Source organism: Zalophus californianus, chromosome 2, assembly GCF_009762305.2.
Source record: "Zalophus californianus isolate mZalCal1 chromosome 2, mZalCal1.pri.v2, whole genome shotgun sequence".
Lineage (NCBI taxonomy): Eukaryota > Metazoa > Chordata > Mammalia > Carnivora > Otariidae > Zalophus > Zalophus californianus.
The window spans coordinates 90,230,854-90,249,152 of record NC_045596.1 but is presented as its reverse complement, the minus strand read 5'-3'; the positions used below and the strand labels follow the sequence as shown (position 1 = coordinate 90,249,152).

At 38.1% G+C, this 18,299-nt stretch overlaps 1 protein-coding gene across 1 annotated transcript; it reads right to left on the bottom strand.

The window, feature by feature from the left end:
- Positions 1–284: 284 nt before the first annotated feature.
- On the bottom strand, positions 285–17,696 carry LRIT3 (leucine rich repeat, Ig-like and transmembrane domains 3). Its single transcript, XM_027600460.2, has 3 exons — positions 17,250–17,696; positions 8,208–8,513; positions 285–6,673 (listed from the first exon to the last, which is right to left on the bottom strand). Exons 1-3 carry the CDS (start codon positions 17,692–17,694, stop codon positions 5,526–5,528), a joined length of 1,899 nt encoding a protein of 632 aa, XP_027456261.1. The 5' UTR covers positions 17,695–17,696; the 3' UTR covers positions 285–5,525.
- Positions 17,697–18,299: the final 603 nt, after the last annotated feature.

Genomic DNA, 18,299 nt, shown 5'->3' with positions numbered 1-18,299 from the left:
AATTGCTGCTTTTCTCTAAGGACTAAATTGTGCTTACAAATTGTACCAAAATAATCCATAAACATTGGGTGGTTTTTCCCTGAATAATTAAGAAATAAATCATCAGTGTTATATCCTACGCCAAAGAGAAAAAAATTACAATAACTCTTTCATCCAACCACTTAATTGAAATTAACTGCATAAAAGGAAAACAACATCAACATATGCACTGTTTAAACAAATCAAGAGTCAGATGTTTGTATACAAAATCAACTTTATTATAAATTAAACAAAAAAGTGGCTATTCATAAATACAAATGTTAGCATTCTCTTTCCACTAAAACCAATGAATATACTTTTATTAATTTTTCTTTCTCTCTGCTATAGTCCAAATGATTGACCAGAGGACTTTCAGTCTACAGTGTCCTTCAGTGTCCCTTCTGTATCATCCCTGACTCCTGGAATATCCATGAATGTCCTAAATGATATTATTGCAGTATGCCTTTCTATGCTGTTCTCTAACTCTAGTTGTTACCAGGAAAGATTATTGGTTTTTTTAATGTGGAGCCACTCTGCTTCTTTATAATTCGAATACTGCTTCTACATCCAGAGTCTTCACCTCACCTTCCAAGGCCCCAGGCTGCTGAATCCAAGTTTCTACCTGCGGAACCCAGTGACCTCCATTTTGACAACCTATGTAGATGCTCCTCAGCACCATGCTCCAGGACAACATGTACTGCACTAAGCTCATCTGGTCTCCTCCTAGTCTATGTGCTCTAGGTTCTTAACCCTTTCTTGCATGATAAAGTTTCTAGAGGCTCGGTGATCTTAGTTTTCTTTCTATGGATGCTCCATAGTTTATCAAGGTCCCTATTAAATTTGGCACCCAAATTAAACTTGCTCTTGTAAAAATGGTTTATTAATGCAGAACATAGAGGGACTGTTACCTTTCTTGGTCTGTCTACCACTTATATTAAAGTAATTTAATGCTACCATACTTAGCAATTACATAACTCTGTTGGTTCATAGAATGATTGGAATCATTCTAAATCTAAATTAAACATCTCAAGTCACAGATTTTTTTTTATCACTTGAACACCCATACTTGTGCCAGTTTAAATGCAAATTTTTATATTTATCCCTGTTAGATTTAATTCTGTTAATATGCCATCTTATTAAGATCCTTTTCAAGATTTGGTGCCTTACCTATCCTATAAGTGCATTTATTGATGGCTTTATTCAGCATGAAATAGCCTCTAATAGAGAGCCATAGTTCTCTGTTTTTTACCCTATTCTACTTAAGGTTTTTATGATTGACTTGGATGAAGATAAGCAGAGCATCTCAGGGGAATATGTGCCAAAGTATTCAGAGGCACAGAGATGCCATTTTTACAAAAAAGAAAGAAAAAGAAAGGGAGGAAGGAAGGAAAGAAAGAAGTTGATTAGAGAATTATATTTTTTTAAAAATATGAAATAGAGTGGAAATTCACATAGTTTTTAATTAAGACAAAATAATTCAGAGAAATGTCTCTCTTTTGGCAGCCACTTAGGATAATTGCCCTGGTTTCTCAGATGTACATGTTTACTTTCCCTTTCCATTAGGAATATTCTGGGGAGAAGTTTGAGAAGCACCAACTTAAGATATCCTGTCTATTTTCATGTCCTCTGCAGAGCTGAGAAGTCTGTGTTCAGTCATTTATAAAAATGCTAAATAGGGGAAAGGCACCCTAACAAACACTTTCTCGTGTTACTTAAAGCCATTACTAGACATTTTTGAGAGGAAGCAACCCTTATTACTCCATCAAGGAAGGACAAATAACAAGGGCTAGCTACTATTTGATTTTCAAGCAGTCCTTTGATCTATCTGCCTAGTAACCTCCTTAAAAATAAGCCATACTGGTTTATTAAAGCTTCTCCTTAGTTGACATTTGTTGACTGCTAATGACCATAACATTCATTTCTGCATGCTCAAAAACAAGCCTTTTAACAATCTGTTGTCAATTCTGCATGCATGAATCAAGGTGCCCATAATTTCCAAAACCTACCCTATTCTAATCTTCAAAAATAAAGATGAAAGTTAGTCATTTATGATCTGTGGTATCTCTCCTATTTGCCATGACTTTTCAAAGACTACTAAACAGTAGCTCTGAGATTATGGCTGAAAATTCTGTTACCATCCTGGTAATTCATCTGGCCTCATTTAAAATATCCTGGAGTTAATTTACTAATCCCTTACCTATCTTGGGCTAAAATTTTCACTTTTCATCGTTTCTTCTCCATATTCAGTTGAAAAACCCATTTAGAAAAGAGAAGAAAAAATAGGAGTTGAATGATTCTGCTACTTCTTTGATATACTTTCTCTTATCATCTCTAAACAGTAGACTTATTATTTCTTTTTTCTTTTTAACAACTACAACAGAAAAGCCTTCCAGTTCCTTCTGGTCAACTTTACCATATTTTTGATCTTCAGTTTACTGGGGGCTCTAGTTTATGGCACTTTCATAATAGATTTGCTGCACCTCTACCTTCATCCTTGATTACTCTTCCTTCTTTATGTCTTCTACATATATTTAAACTTTCAGATGAGTAGACAGCCATTCAACTTTCCTGAGCTGTCTCCTGTTTTATTTAAATATTTTGCAGTTATTCAGCTAAAAGTTTTTGGGTTTTTAAAATCTCCCTTTGTTAGCCATAATCCCTTTTTGAGACTCAAGTCTGTGGGTTGAAAATTTTTTGTCTTTGGGGCACCTGGGTGGCTCAGTCGTTAAGCGTCTGCCTTCAGCTCAGGTCATGATCCCAGGGTCCTGGGATGGAGCCCCGCATCAGGCTCCCTGCTCCACGGGAAGCCTGCTTCTCCCTCTCCCACTCCCCCTGCTTGTGTTCCCTCTCTTGCTGTCTCTCTCTCTGTCAAATAAATAAAATCTTTAAAGAAAAATTTCTTTTGTCTTTGAACTTTTGTGGAAGTTTCCCAAAGTCCAGGGCACTTGTCTGACTCTAGAGTCCAGGGTTTTCTTTTGTGGCCATCATAAACCATGAGCTTGGATTTCTCAACATTTTTTATATCATAGCACATCATTTATGATAGTCTCCCATGTGACACACCCTCACCATTTACCCAAGTTTTACAGACAGACCTCAAATGTACCTTGTCTGAAAGTAAAACATTGTAATCATATTTAATTGTCACATATATACATATGTGTGTATATGTATACATATGTATACATATACACATATACATATAACTGGCTATATGTCAGTTCTGATTGCTCTCTGCAATGCTGGTAGTGACACTGATAAACAGGCTCTTGATTACATAGACTTTCATGCTACTTGCTACGTCAACCTTTTCCTCCCACTCAGGAAAGCATACCTGTAAGAACGTAGGAGCAATGATACCATCAGATATCATTTGACTACACTCAAGTGTAAGTATTTTTAGAAAGTAGCTGACTTACAATTTTAGTTCTTTCACTATTAGTAACACATTACTTAGGACTCACTTCATGGGCCAAGACCATGAAGCTGAAGATGACAGAGGTGATTTCTCCCCTCCACACCAGCATTTTGGTTATGAGGACAGTCAGTAATTTACCTGATCAGGGTGGGCCAAGTCTCCTTTCTTAACAGATAACCCTCCTTTGTACAATCTGGGTGCCATTTGACTCAGTAGTCCGTAACATTCTCCAGTAGTCATTATTTCTAACCTGGTAGTACTTTGGCAGTCTGTATGAACCTTTTAAATATGGCAGTGAATTCCATGATATCTTTAAAGTAAAAAAGTGCAAGTTTTTGCAGTCTTTTAATTTAAAATAAGTTGATCCCAATGGAATTTGAAGCTAGAGACAAAACTGTCTGTAAAAGGTATTTTTCTAACAAATCTTAACAATGCATACTGAATTTAAAACTGTTAGATGATGAGACAATGCACTCAGTGATGAAAGCACCAAGGACAAACAGGCTGGAAAGGAAAGAGAAGGAAAGGAGAGGAAATTATACATTTGGGCATTTTGGACAGGCCTTCCATCCATGCTGGTCTCCTCCTAATATACAGAGTATGTCTAAACCAGAATTCTTTTTCCTTTTTAATTTAATTCTATTTGGAATGAACAATTTTTCATTGTCCAGTTCCTTGTATTATAATACCCATGATATGTTACATTAAAGCCAATCTATTGCTTATGCAAAATACAGGATTTTCTTAGAACTTGCTTCTCAGAGTATTTCAAGACTCCTGACACACCTTAATAAATATGTTCTGTACTCCAAAGTCTCCAGTGTAAAGAGAATATAGTCTTTAGTAAAGGTGGTGATAAACTTTTTTTAAAAAAACCTAAATTTTATGTATGAAGCCCCTTTCCTATCTGTGTGCCCCACTCTAGTTCAATATCCCTCATGTTTTTTTACCTAGAAAATTTGACCAAGTTAATCAATTGAAACTGCTCTTCAAAATCCTAAAACCTCCTTTTCAGATCTAAAAAAGACTTTCAAAGTTCTTCCCTGTAGCCAGGAAATGAAAATATAACATGGCAAAAGACAAACAGCTTAGCTGTGGTCCTCTGGCTACGTGAACATCTTCTGACAAAGCAGAAGGGGAAACCGAAATGAAGGAAGGAAGGTGGAGGGAGAGAAGGAGAAAAGGAGAGGAAGAGAAGAGTCAATATCACAATATTAAAGAGATTGTTTCAAAATGAGCACTTACTTTTTTTTAAAGATCCATACAGTCTATTAGCAAATGTATGAGGATGCAATGGTTAATATTTTTAGAATTGGCCTTACTATTTTCATGATCCTCTTTTTAAACTTCTTTTTGCTAATACCTATATTTCTAAGGCTAATGGAAAAATTTTTCTTACAATATTAATACAACTGTACAGTCCTGTAATGCATAATGGTACCAAGAGTTGGAGCCCTCCCTCTCCATTGGGTTGGACTTAACCTTAGTGAATGCAAATTTCTGTCCTTTCTCACTCTCGCCCACTAGGCAACGGCAGTAAATACCCACAGCAGATGCCATAAAGTGCTTCAAACATGATGAACATCAAGGCTTAGCTGGTTATACTAATCTTTCTTCATGTCCCAGAAAAACTATCTTTTTAAAATTCAGACTTCACTTTTTTACAACAATTCTCACATCAATTTATTTTTAAGAACTAAAACAATACCCTAAAACATACTACTAACTTATTAAGCACTACCCCAAAAATTATTTCTATGGACATCTTCCACACAACAAAAATCAAGACTATCTGTTTTTTCAGTTCAGAAGTCTCACGGTAGCTTTTAAGTAATCTCTCCACCCATCGTGGGACTCGAACTTACTACTCTGAGATCAAGAGTTGCAGGCTCTACTGACTGAGCCAACCAGGTGCCCCTCACAAGGTAGTTTTTTTTAAGCACAATTAAAAGCACTCCATTTGTGATTTTCATAGAGGATGTGAAAGTCTGAACAAAAGTCATCCAGTCAGAGGGTCAACTACATCCTCAAATCCTTAATTGCGTGGAAGGAACTTTGTGGAGTTCACATGTACCTAAGCTGTGAAACCTTAGCAATAATACTCTGGCCTCGAAACTTCACTTTTAAAAGTCACCTGAGATTCCACACTTGACCTAGAACAAAGCAGCAGTTTTTCTGAATCATCTCTATGCCTTCGCGTCCAAAGTTCCCCTACACTTTGAGACCTGGGGGACAGGGTCTCAAATTGGATATAAGTTTCTTTTGCCAGATCATCTTCCCAGAAGGATTCTGACCTACATTGCAGTTTACAAACTTTGTACAACAGGAAAAAAATCAATGGCAAGACAACGACACAGGCAGTACCGCTCACCACAACAAGAAAAGACACTCGAGAATCACCTTCTTCTCGAACTCTGTCAGTAGAAAAGGTGATACATTGGTCTTTCTGGGGAGGCATTCCTTTCAGACAGACACATGCTGTGTATTGCCTACCAGGCTCCAAGCCATCTATGGTTACTTGGTTCTTGCTGGAGTCTGAACTCAGCAGCAGCAGGTCCTTCTCACCGTACTTGGAGTACCATACTGTCATCTCAGACTTACGTGTGGTGTTGATGGTGTTCCACATCAAAGTCACACTCTCTTCAGTCTCACCGACTACCCTGAGATTTTCTATCGTGGCATTCTTTTCCATTGGCGTCGCTTGATCCACCAATGCCAACTCTTCTTTTTTACTTGCACTGGCTGAGGGAAGCTTACTTCCACCCATCTCCACCTTTAAATTTCTTTTCCCATCTGGGTGGAGCTGGAGTGACTGCTGGCTGGCCGTGGTGGGGCTTGTTGAAATTCTAGTGCTTAGAGTTGTGGCTGAAGAAGCGATGGAGGAGAGGAAAGGAGATGAGGAGAAGAAAGCAGTGGAGGGAGGAAATGAAGTAGAAGTAGAAAGAAAAATGGAAGAAGCAGGGGAGGAAGAAGGCCAGGGAGATGACAATGAACCAGGTATGGATGTAGCTCTAGCTCCTGGCTGGACTTCTTCCTCAGGGTGATCTCCAGTTCTTTCAGAGGCATCTGATGATATGGTGGTCGTGACAACACCAACCACTGTCACAGTAACCACAGCTTCTGACATTCCAGCCAGATTTTTGGCCTTACATTTGTAATCCCCAGCATCCTTGTAAGAAATGCCTGTCAAGCTTATTATGGACCATCTGACTCCTTCCCCTGGAGATTCCTGAATTACTGTAAGAAAAAATATATATATACTCTGTGAGGGGGAAAAAAAGGAGAAACTCAAGCAACACGCTAACCGATCTGGTTCCACATGCATCCCTTTCACATAAACCAAGAGGGAAATGGCACACTATCACCAGTCTCTGACGGAAGGTGATAGTTCTGTAAATTGTCTACATGAAGGTCTGGGACATGCCAAGTACAATGAGGTCTATATGGAGAATGGTATTTTAAAAAGACACAAGGGTATCAATTGGGAGACTTGGTTTTAGTAAACGTTTGTTCACATACTAGTATGTAATTTCAGACAAGTCAGCGTCTTTAGGCCTCTGTTTCTGTACTTTTAAAATAAGGGGATAAGACAAAGTGATCTCAAGGATGCCCTCCAATTTTAACTCACTGTGGTCCCATAAAATGGTTTTTACAAGATCTTAAATATTTCCTCAAATATTTTTTCATTGTAATAAAATGCTATCTATCCATACACAGCAGATGGCATAGCAGATCATTTTCTGGCATAGAGAAGTCATAATTAGTATTCTCAGTCTTTCATTTTATATTTAATCTAGATAAATTAGTAAAACATGGATCCTTTTATTTGTAGAATAATATATAGTTTTTGCAAAATTGGAATTTTACTTTCCTAAACACTAAAATCTAACTTATTACCATTCTGTCTTGATTTCTGAAGCTTTCTGTAGAATAATAATGTGCTAAGCAGTATCTTAGTATCCCAAAATTTAACTTACTACAATAAGCTGTGGGCCATTTACTATCTACTTATAAGAATATTAGGGCTTAACTATTTCTTATTCCATCAGGTTTCATTACTTTTACTTTGATTTACATTTAATTTTAAGGAGTTTTTAAAAATATATCACTTTAATTCATTAGAATATCACTATTGAAACTAAGACCAAAACATTGAGTTGGTCATAGTAGGATCTAAAAAGTCTATGTAATCAATATTTCTAAAAATTATACTTTTTGCTTCATGATAAGGTTTGCATGTAATTTATTATTTAAATGATCATTCAAAAATGAGAAACCTGTATGAAAATCTTTTCTAAGAAAACTGTAATAGTTATGCATTTTAAAGTGAGCCATATCCAAGATGATGCAGCAAGACAAAGGGCCTTACTTGCAATCATCCATCCACTGGATCATGTTGTTTTCTATCTAAAAAAAAAAAAAAAAAAAAAAAAAATCAGATTTTCTAATATCTATGTAGTTAGATATACTGAGGAAAATATTAAACAATAAAACGAACCTTTCAAATTCCTTTCACCCAACAGTCTTGGCATATTTTATTAGAATTAACTAGCCAATTTTGGGGGCACCTGGGTGGCTCAGTCGGTTAAGAGTCTGCCTTCAGCTCACACCATGATCTCAGGGTCCTGGGATCAAGTCCCGCATCGGGCTCCCTGCTTGGCGGGAGTCTGCTTCTCCTTCTGCCTCACCCTCTGCCCCTCCCCATGCCCATGCTCTGTCTCTCTCTCAGATAAATAAATAAAATCTTTAAAGACAGGAAAAAAGAAAGTACCTGTATAATTAACTGGTGAGCTGTTGGATCTGGTCCAGGTGAGCTGTGGGGTAGGGTAGCCAGAAGCGTCACACCTCAGCAGAACATTACTGCCCAGAGCAGACGTGATCTGGGTGGCTGAGGTCATAACAGACGGCTTCACACATTGCTCCAGCTCAGCCCGCTGAAACAAAATCCCTGTCAGGCGCTCAGGCTCACTACAAATCATCAGTGGATCGAGAAGCACTACAGCAGGGTCAGCAACTTTTGACAGCTCGATCATTTTGGAAATGTGACAGTCACAGAACCAAGGGTTGTCCTGCAGACCTAAACCAGGAGGGAGGAAAAGATTGATAAAGGTTATTCTGTTGACTTCCGTTTACATCACAGCCTCTTGGGCAAGCAAGGGTCTGCACTGTCTCCCTAAAAACAAGTGCTTTGAGAGATGAAATGGAATCACCTCCCTGTCAGTTTTGCCCTGCAATTTGGCTACCTCAATGAACAGAGCCTGTCAGGTCAGGTCATTAAAGATCATAGCCAACATTTATTGAGCATTTACTCTGGACAAGGCTCTGTTCTAAGTACTTATCTGTATTGTTTCATTTAATCCCAAAAGATGAGGAAGAGGATTACTATCCCCATTTTAAAAATGAAGAAGCTGAGGTACAGAGAAATCAAATGATTTGAGCAGGGCCATATAGCTTAATCAGCATCCAAGCCAAGGTTTTAATCCAAGTACCACAGAACCCTAGAAATACAGGGCTAGAGATATTTCTAGGGTGCTAGGAAAGTACTTATTGTAGATATTGGAGGGTGTAGAGAGGCACCTAATTCAGTCCACACTATGTCATGGTTTTGTGTGATTTGAAGACCTATGAAGGTAGTACAAGTTCTGTGTAGCAGAAGTATAGAGTGAGAAGCAGACAATGTCAGGAAATAAGACTGGAGACGGGCAGAGGCAGGAACAGAGCTTGGCACGAATGTCATACGTGGTGGCCAAGAAGGTGCACTGCTCAAATCCCTTTCAAGAGAGACTTAGCAGCAAGGAATACAGTTAGCTGACAGCCTCCAATTGGAGGACTGCCTCCCTCAGCTTTCGAACTGTTAGCAGAAGTGCGTTGGCCTTCAAGGGGACCATCAGTGAGAGCTTTCAAGGAAAGTGAGGACAATGTAACTATTGGAAACTAGAGGAAAGGAGACCTTTGATGGAGTAGCAGAAAGTTGGGAAACACTGTCACCTGTGGTTAACATGGAAAGTATAAAGTGCACTCAATGAAACGAATGTTCTCGCTATTTCCACACCAAGTGCTGAGAGTGCTACCTGGCGTCTTCTTGCTGCTTATGGTAAAATGGGAAAGGACAGACAGCAGGTAAGGAAGAACTGTTAAAGAGAAAGGAGCCGAAACTTGCTGGGTTCAATAATAAAACTGAACATAGTAAAAAAAGTAAAAAAAAAAAAACCTCCTTCTTACTCCTGGCCTCTCCAAAGTTCTCAAACTAAGAAAGGCCTTCTGAGCAAAAATCAGATCCAGGGAGGGTGAAACTATAAAATTATTTGCTAAGACCCCAGAAAGATCTAAGACGGTGCTTCAGAGCCTTTAGCAGACAAAAGTCTCTAAGGATGTTAAGGGTGATGATGTCCCACAGCAGCCTCACATAAAGCCCAAGGCTGCAGGGGCTTTATCTCAAAAAGGTTTGTGGTTGTGGCTTTTTACCAGCAGAGTTAATTATATATTGATTAATAAGGAGAAAAGACAGAACCTAAAAAATGCTAACCATGTTGGAAGATTTAAACATTCATTCGTAAATTCTTTTTTACATCTATTTTTGTTTATATTTATGTCTATTTTTATCATAGCACTTCATGATTGGTTCATATTTTTCTTCCAGTATTGGTAAAAACTGACTGTTTTTTTTATCTTCTATCTTAGAAATTTCATTTATAGGTGAATTACCTTGAACTTCTTTCTTCCTCTTACATTTAGTCCTGTGAATCTGTGACCAGTCTTTAATATCCAACTTGCCAGCAAACATCAAATTCATTCTGTCATGTAATAATTACTATGTGGATAAATGTTATGCTCTCAAAACACTTGTTATGCTAGATTTTTGCTTTATAAAATAATAACAAAACAAGTTGACAGTTATTGATTGCTTTCTATGTGGCAAATATTGTACTCCGTCAGGAATTATAAAGGATCTGAGTTTTATCCTACTTTAGATGGCCAACACCTGCCAGTTGGCAGAAGACACAGACTCCTGGTAAGAGATGGAGGACAGTTTACAGCTCTGGAGGAAGACATTATCTTCATTATACTGGACAGTAAACATGCCTACCCTTTCTCTGGAGGGAGACATACCTTTACCTTCCAAAGCGGTTCTGTATACAAACATCCTTAAAAAGATAGTTGAGGACAAAAGACAGTCAGTGACGGCCTCTGGCTCACAAGACTTGCAGAAATGTGAGAGGCCATGGAAAATTATCTTCCAACAGTGCTAAGCATGCTAAAGGATTTCTCTACCTCGATCCTGACAATAGCTGAGCTAGATAACTTTAGTATCATCCTCATTTTAAAGAGGAGAAAGCCAACACTCAGAGAGGTTAAGGGATCTGCCTGAGATCATACAACTGGATACAGTCAGGATTTGAAGCTTGGTATTTTAAATACCAATTTAAAGCTTTTATTTTAAAGCTTTCATTCTGAAGCTCTATCTGTCTTACCTGACCTCAGGAAGTTAGTATGATTCTTTTGAGTTTCACATCAGAGGACACTAAAGCACAAAGAGATTACTGCCTTGATTCTGTAAGTAGCTTAGAATCCTAAGTCCCAGATGTTTCATGGCATCTTCTAATATTCCTTCCACCATAACTCATTTCATCACCTAAAAACATCTAGAGCCATGGGTGGCAGCTGTAAGAGCTATTATCTATAAATACATGTCAAAGCAGTGATGTCTGGAGCACAAATGTCTACATAGGGAAAGATCCAAGAACTGTAACATTAACGGTTTTATTCATGCTTTGAAACTATCATAAATGTGTTAATGGTGAAAGAAAAAATTTTTTAAAGATTTATTTACTTATTTGAAAGAAAGAGAGCACGCGTGCACACGTGAGCAGGGAGAGGGGCCAAGGAAGAGGGAGAGAGAGAATCTCAAGCAGAGTCTCTGAGAGCATGGAGCCCAATGCGGGGGCTCCATCTTACAACCCTGATATCATGACCTGAGCTGAAATCAAGAGTCAGACACTTAACTGACTGAGCCACCCAGGCGCCCCTGAAACAAAATTCTTTTTAAAAATTAACCCGGGGCACCTGGGTGGCTCAGTTGTTAAGTGTCTGCCTTCAGCTCAGGTCATGATCCTGGGGTCCTGGGATCGAGCCCCACATCAGGCTCCCTGCTCAGCGGGAGGCCTGCTTCTCCCTCCCCCACTCCCCCTGCTTGTGTTCCCTCTCTCACTGTGTCTCTCTCTGTCAAATAAAAAAAAAAAAAGTCAAATAAAAGAAAATCTTTGGGGAAAAAATATATAAAATAATTAAATAAATAAAAAAAATAAAAATCCAACTGGCTATGTCTTAAAGTTATATAAAACAGGAAAATATTTTTAAATCCTCAAATATATTTATTCTAGCTTTGAAATATCAAGGTCAAAGGCACAACTTTTAAAACCTGAATAATAATAGTGACCTGAGTGTTGAACCCCTTTCATCAAGTGTTTTGTTTTGTTTTCCTTTTGGGGACAGAGGTACAAAAACTCCCTGAAGTTAAACTGTTATTTGTACTGCATTCCTTCAAGGCAACATACCAACCACAATCACAGTAATTTGCACTAATTAATTTAGCTCATCTAACTATTCTTGGATAGGGGCAAATCAACTTTGCCTTATTCCTTCTCTAAAAGGATAATGTTTTCCATGCATCACAGTAGTTGAATTAAATGTGCTATTTTTTGATGAAAAGTCAGCAATAAATTTCTGTACAAAAGTAATTCTGCAGACTATAAGCTCTTGAAAGCAAAAACCATGCCTTAGTCAGTTTTGTGGTGGCAGTGGCATTTAACAAATCGGGGGAAAGTAAGGTCTTTTCCACACATGGTGGGGGAACAACTGGACATCTGCATGGAAAAAACCTCAACCCCTACCTCACACTATACTCAAAAATTGTTTTGAGATGGACCACAGTCATAAGCATAAAAGCTAAGAATATTAAAGCCAGAAATTGAATATAAAAGTTAAAACTATAAGGAAAATAGAATCTCTGTGACTTGTAGGCAGGCAAATATTTCTTAGATGAGACACACAAAGCACTAACTATAAAAGAAAAAAACTGATAAATCAGATGTCATTAAAATTTAAAGCTTTCAGGGCGCCTGGGTGGCTCAGTCGTTAAGCGTCTGCCTTTGGCTCAGGTCATGATCCCAGGGTCCTGGGATCGAGCCCTGTATCAGGCTCCCTGCTCGGCAGGAAGCCTGCTTCTCCCTTTCCCACTCCCCCTGCTTGTGTTCCTTCTCTCGCTGTGTCTCTCTCTGTCAAATAAAAAAAAAGAAAAATTAAAAAAATAATAATAAAATTTAAAACTTTCTTACCAAAAATACCATGAAGAAAATGAATAAATCACAGATTTGGAGAAAATATCAATAACACATGTAACTAACAAAAGGTTTGTATTTAATAATAAAAAATTTAAAAATTATATATTGGCATAAAGGAATGTAGCAGTGACCAATAACCCAATGAAAGCATGGTCAACACGATTAGTCTTCAGGGAAATGCAAATTAAAATCACAATGTCAAATCACTCCCTGACCCATCACCCCCAGGAATGGCTGAAATGAGAAAAATCTGACAACATCAAGTGTTGGTAAGGCTATGGAGCAAGTAGACTCTTGTACAGTACTAGTGGGAGTATACAATTGTACAACATCTTTGGAAAATTGGCAGTTTCTTAAAAAGATATATAGCCATCCTGCGACCTAGCAATTTGAAGACTAGGAATTTATCCAAGAGAAATGAAAATATGTGCTATAAAAAGCTTTGCACAAGAATGTTAATAGCAGCTTAATTCATAATAGCTAAAGACTGGTAATAGCCCATGTGTCCAAAAACAGGAGAACGGATGAACAATTCATATATTCATAAAACTGAAAATGATTCAGCAGAAGGAACTACCCATACATGTAAAGACATGGATGAATCTCAAAAACAATAATGCTAAATGAAAGAAGCCAGGCACAAGGGACATATTACATGATTCCATTTACGTAAAATTCTAGGGCAGACAAAATTAACCTACTGCAATGAAATAAAAACAATGGTTGCTTGAAATGGAGGACACTGATTGAGAAGAGGAGCAGGGGAACTTTCCAGTGTGATGAAATTATTCCATATCTTAATGAGGGTTTGGTTTTGTGGGGGTATTTCATTTATCATCATTTACTAAGCTGTACACTTAAGATCCACGTATGCAAATTATACCTCAACTCCTCAATTTAGAAAAGGCTTTAAAAACAAAAGAATGATATTTCTGGAGATGGACTGAACTTGAAACTTGACTCTGTCTTCACCAGCTGTACAAAGCAGGTAATAATCACAGACCCATTTTACGGCATTGTCCTGAAGGCTGAGATACTGCCAAGGAGTCCCCAAAAGAGCACCTGGCAAGGAGTTAACTATGTGGATTTATCTCCTCTGTGCCTCGAAAAGAACAGGCATATCAACAGGGACTGAGGAGTGTTTTTGAATTAAACGAACGCCATTTTAGAAAAATTTTGTGGGAATACTCGTGGGGCTACTGCCCTTCAGGTAAACTTTATTCTGAACAGGAAAAGCACTCATGTTTGTAATTGAGCAAATTCGAGTGCCAGTAAAAAGCCCCCAAAAAAGCATTTTATGCCCTCTCCTCCTGCATGCTTTTTCCAAGACAAAGAGAGTTGGGCCTTACACAGTCTGCCTGTGTAAATATTTTGTGTATCCCTGAGGAAGAGGCCATGGAAATTTACCTGTATTGCAAATAAAAAATCCAGTCTAGTTTCACAGTTCATTTAAATGTTTACTTGCAGGACACTACTTTATGTTTGTATGATACATTAGAGGACAGTTTTATTAAGTTGATATTTTTACTCATGTAGAAAAGAGGAGGAATGGAAAAGCCTCTTCCTAATTTTTTTTTAAATAAATACATGACTTAAAGAGATCAGTAATGCATATATGAGGAAGAGAACTCTGGTATTATTACATACAATACCTTGCATGACAAAGGAATGGGGAACAGCATGAGCTGTGGAGCCAAACCACCTGTATTCATACCCCAGCTCCATCACTGTGTGATGGGTCCATTTGGACACGTGGCTTAACGTGTGTCTCAATTCTTCTACTATAAAATAGGGATGAAATGGTACTTACCACAGGGTTAACATGAGACCGGAAGTTATATCTATAAAGTATAAGAACTAGGTTTGGCCCTGAGCTCCGTTAATATTAGCTATTACTATTGTTGTTACAAACAGAACTTCCATCTGCTAACAATAATAAACACAAGACACTAACAAATAAAACAGACTATATTCCACTATAATAATAGAAAAGTAAATTCTCCAGGGCACCTGGAAAGTTATAACTGCTACAGTTAAACACTGAATTCTAGAAAAGCTAGAACAGATTTTCATCACCATATTTTAATGATGAAATTGGAAGACTCAGATATAGGCAAAATAACAGAAAAAGCTAAAATAGAGGAGTCTCTCTTTATAAGACACTCCCATCTCAGTCTCAGCTGCTATGGATTATTGTTGATCTAAAATCATAACCTTAGAGGCTGTTCACCTCATATTCTAAAGAACTGTCACATAAACTATCTCATAATATTCTCATTACAATCCTATAAGCAAGAAGGAGTGAGTCCTCCTACCTCCATTTTCCAGATGAGAAAACTGAGTTTTCTGTGTGTGATTCACAGTGAGCTAGTCTTTTAGAGGAGAGCACGTCTTTTTCCCTTTCATTACATAGCAGGCATGGCCTTGTGAAGATCAGCTGCCACATAGGACTAGTCATGTTTCAAAATGTCTTTTGTTATTTATTATGATTATCATCATTATTATAAAAGTAATGCATGATCAATGCAGAACATTTTGAAAATACAGAATACTGAAAAGATGTCCCATCACCCAAAGAGCCAGAGTCAACCAGCTAGTGTATTTTTCAGTTTTTTTCTTTGCACATTTTAAAATAGTATGATCGTGTACAATTACACACCCTGCTTTTTAAATTTAATGTTATACCAAAAGCATTTTCATGTTACCCCTTTAAAGAATGGTTTTGAAGCAGAATCTGAACCCTATAACATAGATAAAGCTGTTTATCTCCGTAGACAGTGAAATTCATAACCCTTTTCATTTCATCCCTAATTTTTCATCCAGATTTAACTCATTAAAAATGAGTTAATATTAATGTCCTCCAAATCAATTCTTTATAGTGATACTAGCAATACTGGCAACTAATCATTAGAGAGCTATTAATAGCAATTCAGTAATTTGACTTTTTTTTCTACTATATATCCCCTCTTGGTAAATCTAAAGAAACTTAGAAAAATGTGTAGAGAAACAGAATCTCAATATTTAAATTAAGACAATTTCCAGCTATTAGTCCTAAGAACTAAATTAGTGGCTAAAATAAAGTAAATAAATACTACAGTATAGGTTTACATGGGGCCTATCATGGTGTACATAATAAGAAGTACTCCACAACTATCGTTAAATTAATGTTTTTTCCACTCACCCTACAATACTTCTTTTATTCTCTAATAAAAATGTCTGAAGCACTAGATAGGCAGTAGGCAAACATAAAATAGGTATAGAATAAATACATGATTTTTCCTCTTTCTATTTGGTTCTAATCACTCATACTTTTAGTCTCATAAGCACCAAAATGCATTTACATTTCAACCAAAGCAATGCTAAAATCATTTAAGTGGTGCCACAGCATTTTCCTTTTTATAAAAAAAAATTCAAGTTATCTTTATTTATTTATACTTCACTTTGGTAAATATTTGAGCATGTGATATTGGTCAATAGGGATTCCTGGCACAAATTTAGCATCGAGTTGCTTCTCACACCAAAAGGCTTAAAAGTCATTTCACTGGCCAAACACTCAGTTCTTTTCATCCTGTGAAATACAACCTCTTCCGTGGCCCTGATGGACATCACGAGTGAACTGACAACACAGCCTTATTGGGTGAACAAGAATTTAGTAGGAGATCAAATTGATTGCTCAGAGCCTTAGGCTTATGTCTCACATATAAGTATGAGAGGCCTCACTGCCCACAGGTACCCCTGAGAAGGGTCTCAGCTCATTGATTTCAATCTGCAACCATATTTACTGGGCATTCACCATGTGCAGAGTGCCATGCAAAGCACTGTAGGAAGATACAAAAAAAAGGAAGAGAGAGACTTAGTGGAAGGAGTTTATACTTTAAGAACCAAAGACAAATACCCACAGAACCTAAACAAAGTCAAGATCAAAGTCTACAAAACAAATCACAGCTACACTAATCCATTAGAAGATTGTCTTCATCATTTCTTTTTAGATTAAGAAAATCTGGAAGCTATTCTCCCTAACTAATAAATCCGCTGCCACCTCATAAAGATGCCAGTGCCCCTCTTCCACTCCTGAAGAGCCTGCTGAAGGGCTGAACAGAGAACAGAGCAGGTTGACTGTGGCAGAGCATGGAGCACTGATGTGCCCTCAGAATCAGGGCAGGTTGGTAGATTTTATCACTCAGCCCAGGCTCGCTAACAGCAGCATTAGTCTCTCAGTTTATGAGGCGCTCTCCTCTCCCTCCCCCAACACATGCACTGCTGCCCTCACTCCAGCACACACACAGAGCCATTACACTTTACACAGGGTAAACAGGTCAGCTGACCTACGTCAACCAAATAAAGAGCCATCCCATCAAAAGTGCAAGTAGAGAGCAAGAAGCCAAATTCAATACATATGAAAAGATTGGACAACTGAAGGCATGCAAAACAAATTATCTGGACCCGAGAAGCCCAGAGACTTCTGAACTTACCAAGAATAATTCTTCGTGGTATAAGGTCCAGGCTTTGTGATGATGTAAGTAAGTGGGACCAGCTCTCCAGGAAATCTGGTGGTAGTGTGGTTAGCCTGTTGCTTGATAAATCCAAGTAGGCAAGGTTCTTCAGGTACCTGACCACCTCATTTGGCACACTAGTTATTCTATTGTTGTGCAAATCCAGGGTCCTCAGATGGGGCATGTCCAGCAGAGATGCCCAAGGGAAGGCAGCCAGAGAATTTCCATCCAAGCGCAACTCACGCAACTGCTTCAAGTTGTAAAAGCTGCTGACATCAAGGCTGGCCACAGAATTGTAAGTCACCCAGAGGTACTGGAGCTCCACCAGGTAGTAGAAGGCCTGTGCAGGGATCCTGCGGATGACAGTCTTCTCTAGACGTAGCTTCACAGTGTCCACAGGTAAGTTTGTAGGGACCTCGTTCATATCCAGGTCATTGCATAGCACCGACCTAGTGTCACAAGACAAACAGAAGGAAACTTGCTTTCCAAGACCCATGTCAAAAAATAATACCTGAAACATGCATCACTTTTTCATTTCCTACTGGTTTCACAAAATATTCGTTCAGCCTGACTGACCTATTCATAATTCATCATCTTCTTCTAGATTGAACCATATGAAATGGCCATTTTTGTAGGTTAAAAATGATCAAATATAAGCAATTTCAGGTGGTTCAACCTAATACAGATGGAGCTCTTTATGTGTCAGGCCTGTGCAACATACCACATCTGCCTTATTTGATCATCATCAGCCCTATAAGGTAGATATTGGGTAATGGGTAAAGGCACCGGCTCTGGAGTCAGGCTGATCTTGGTTCAGATCTAAGCTCTGCCACTTCCTCTGTGGCCATGAAAAGCCACTTCACCAGTCCCTCAACTTCAGTTTCCCATAGAGCACTGTTAGGATAATTAATTGAAATGGATGTAAAGTTTTATACCTTCCTGGCACATAATAGGCACTAAATGGCTGTTTGCTATTTTTATCATCAATCTCATTTTTACAGAGAAAATAATTGAGGCCCACCAACACGA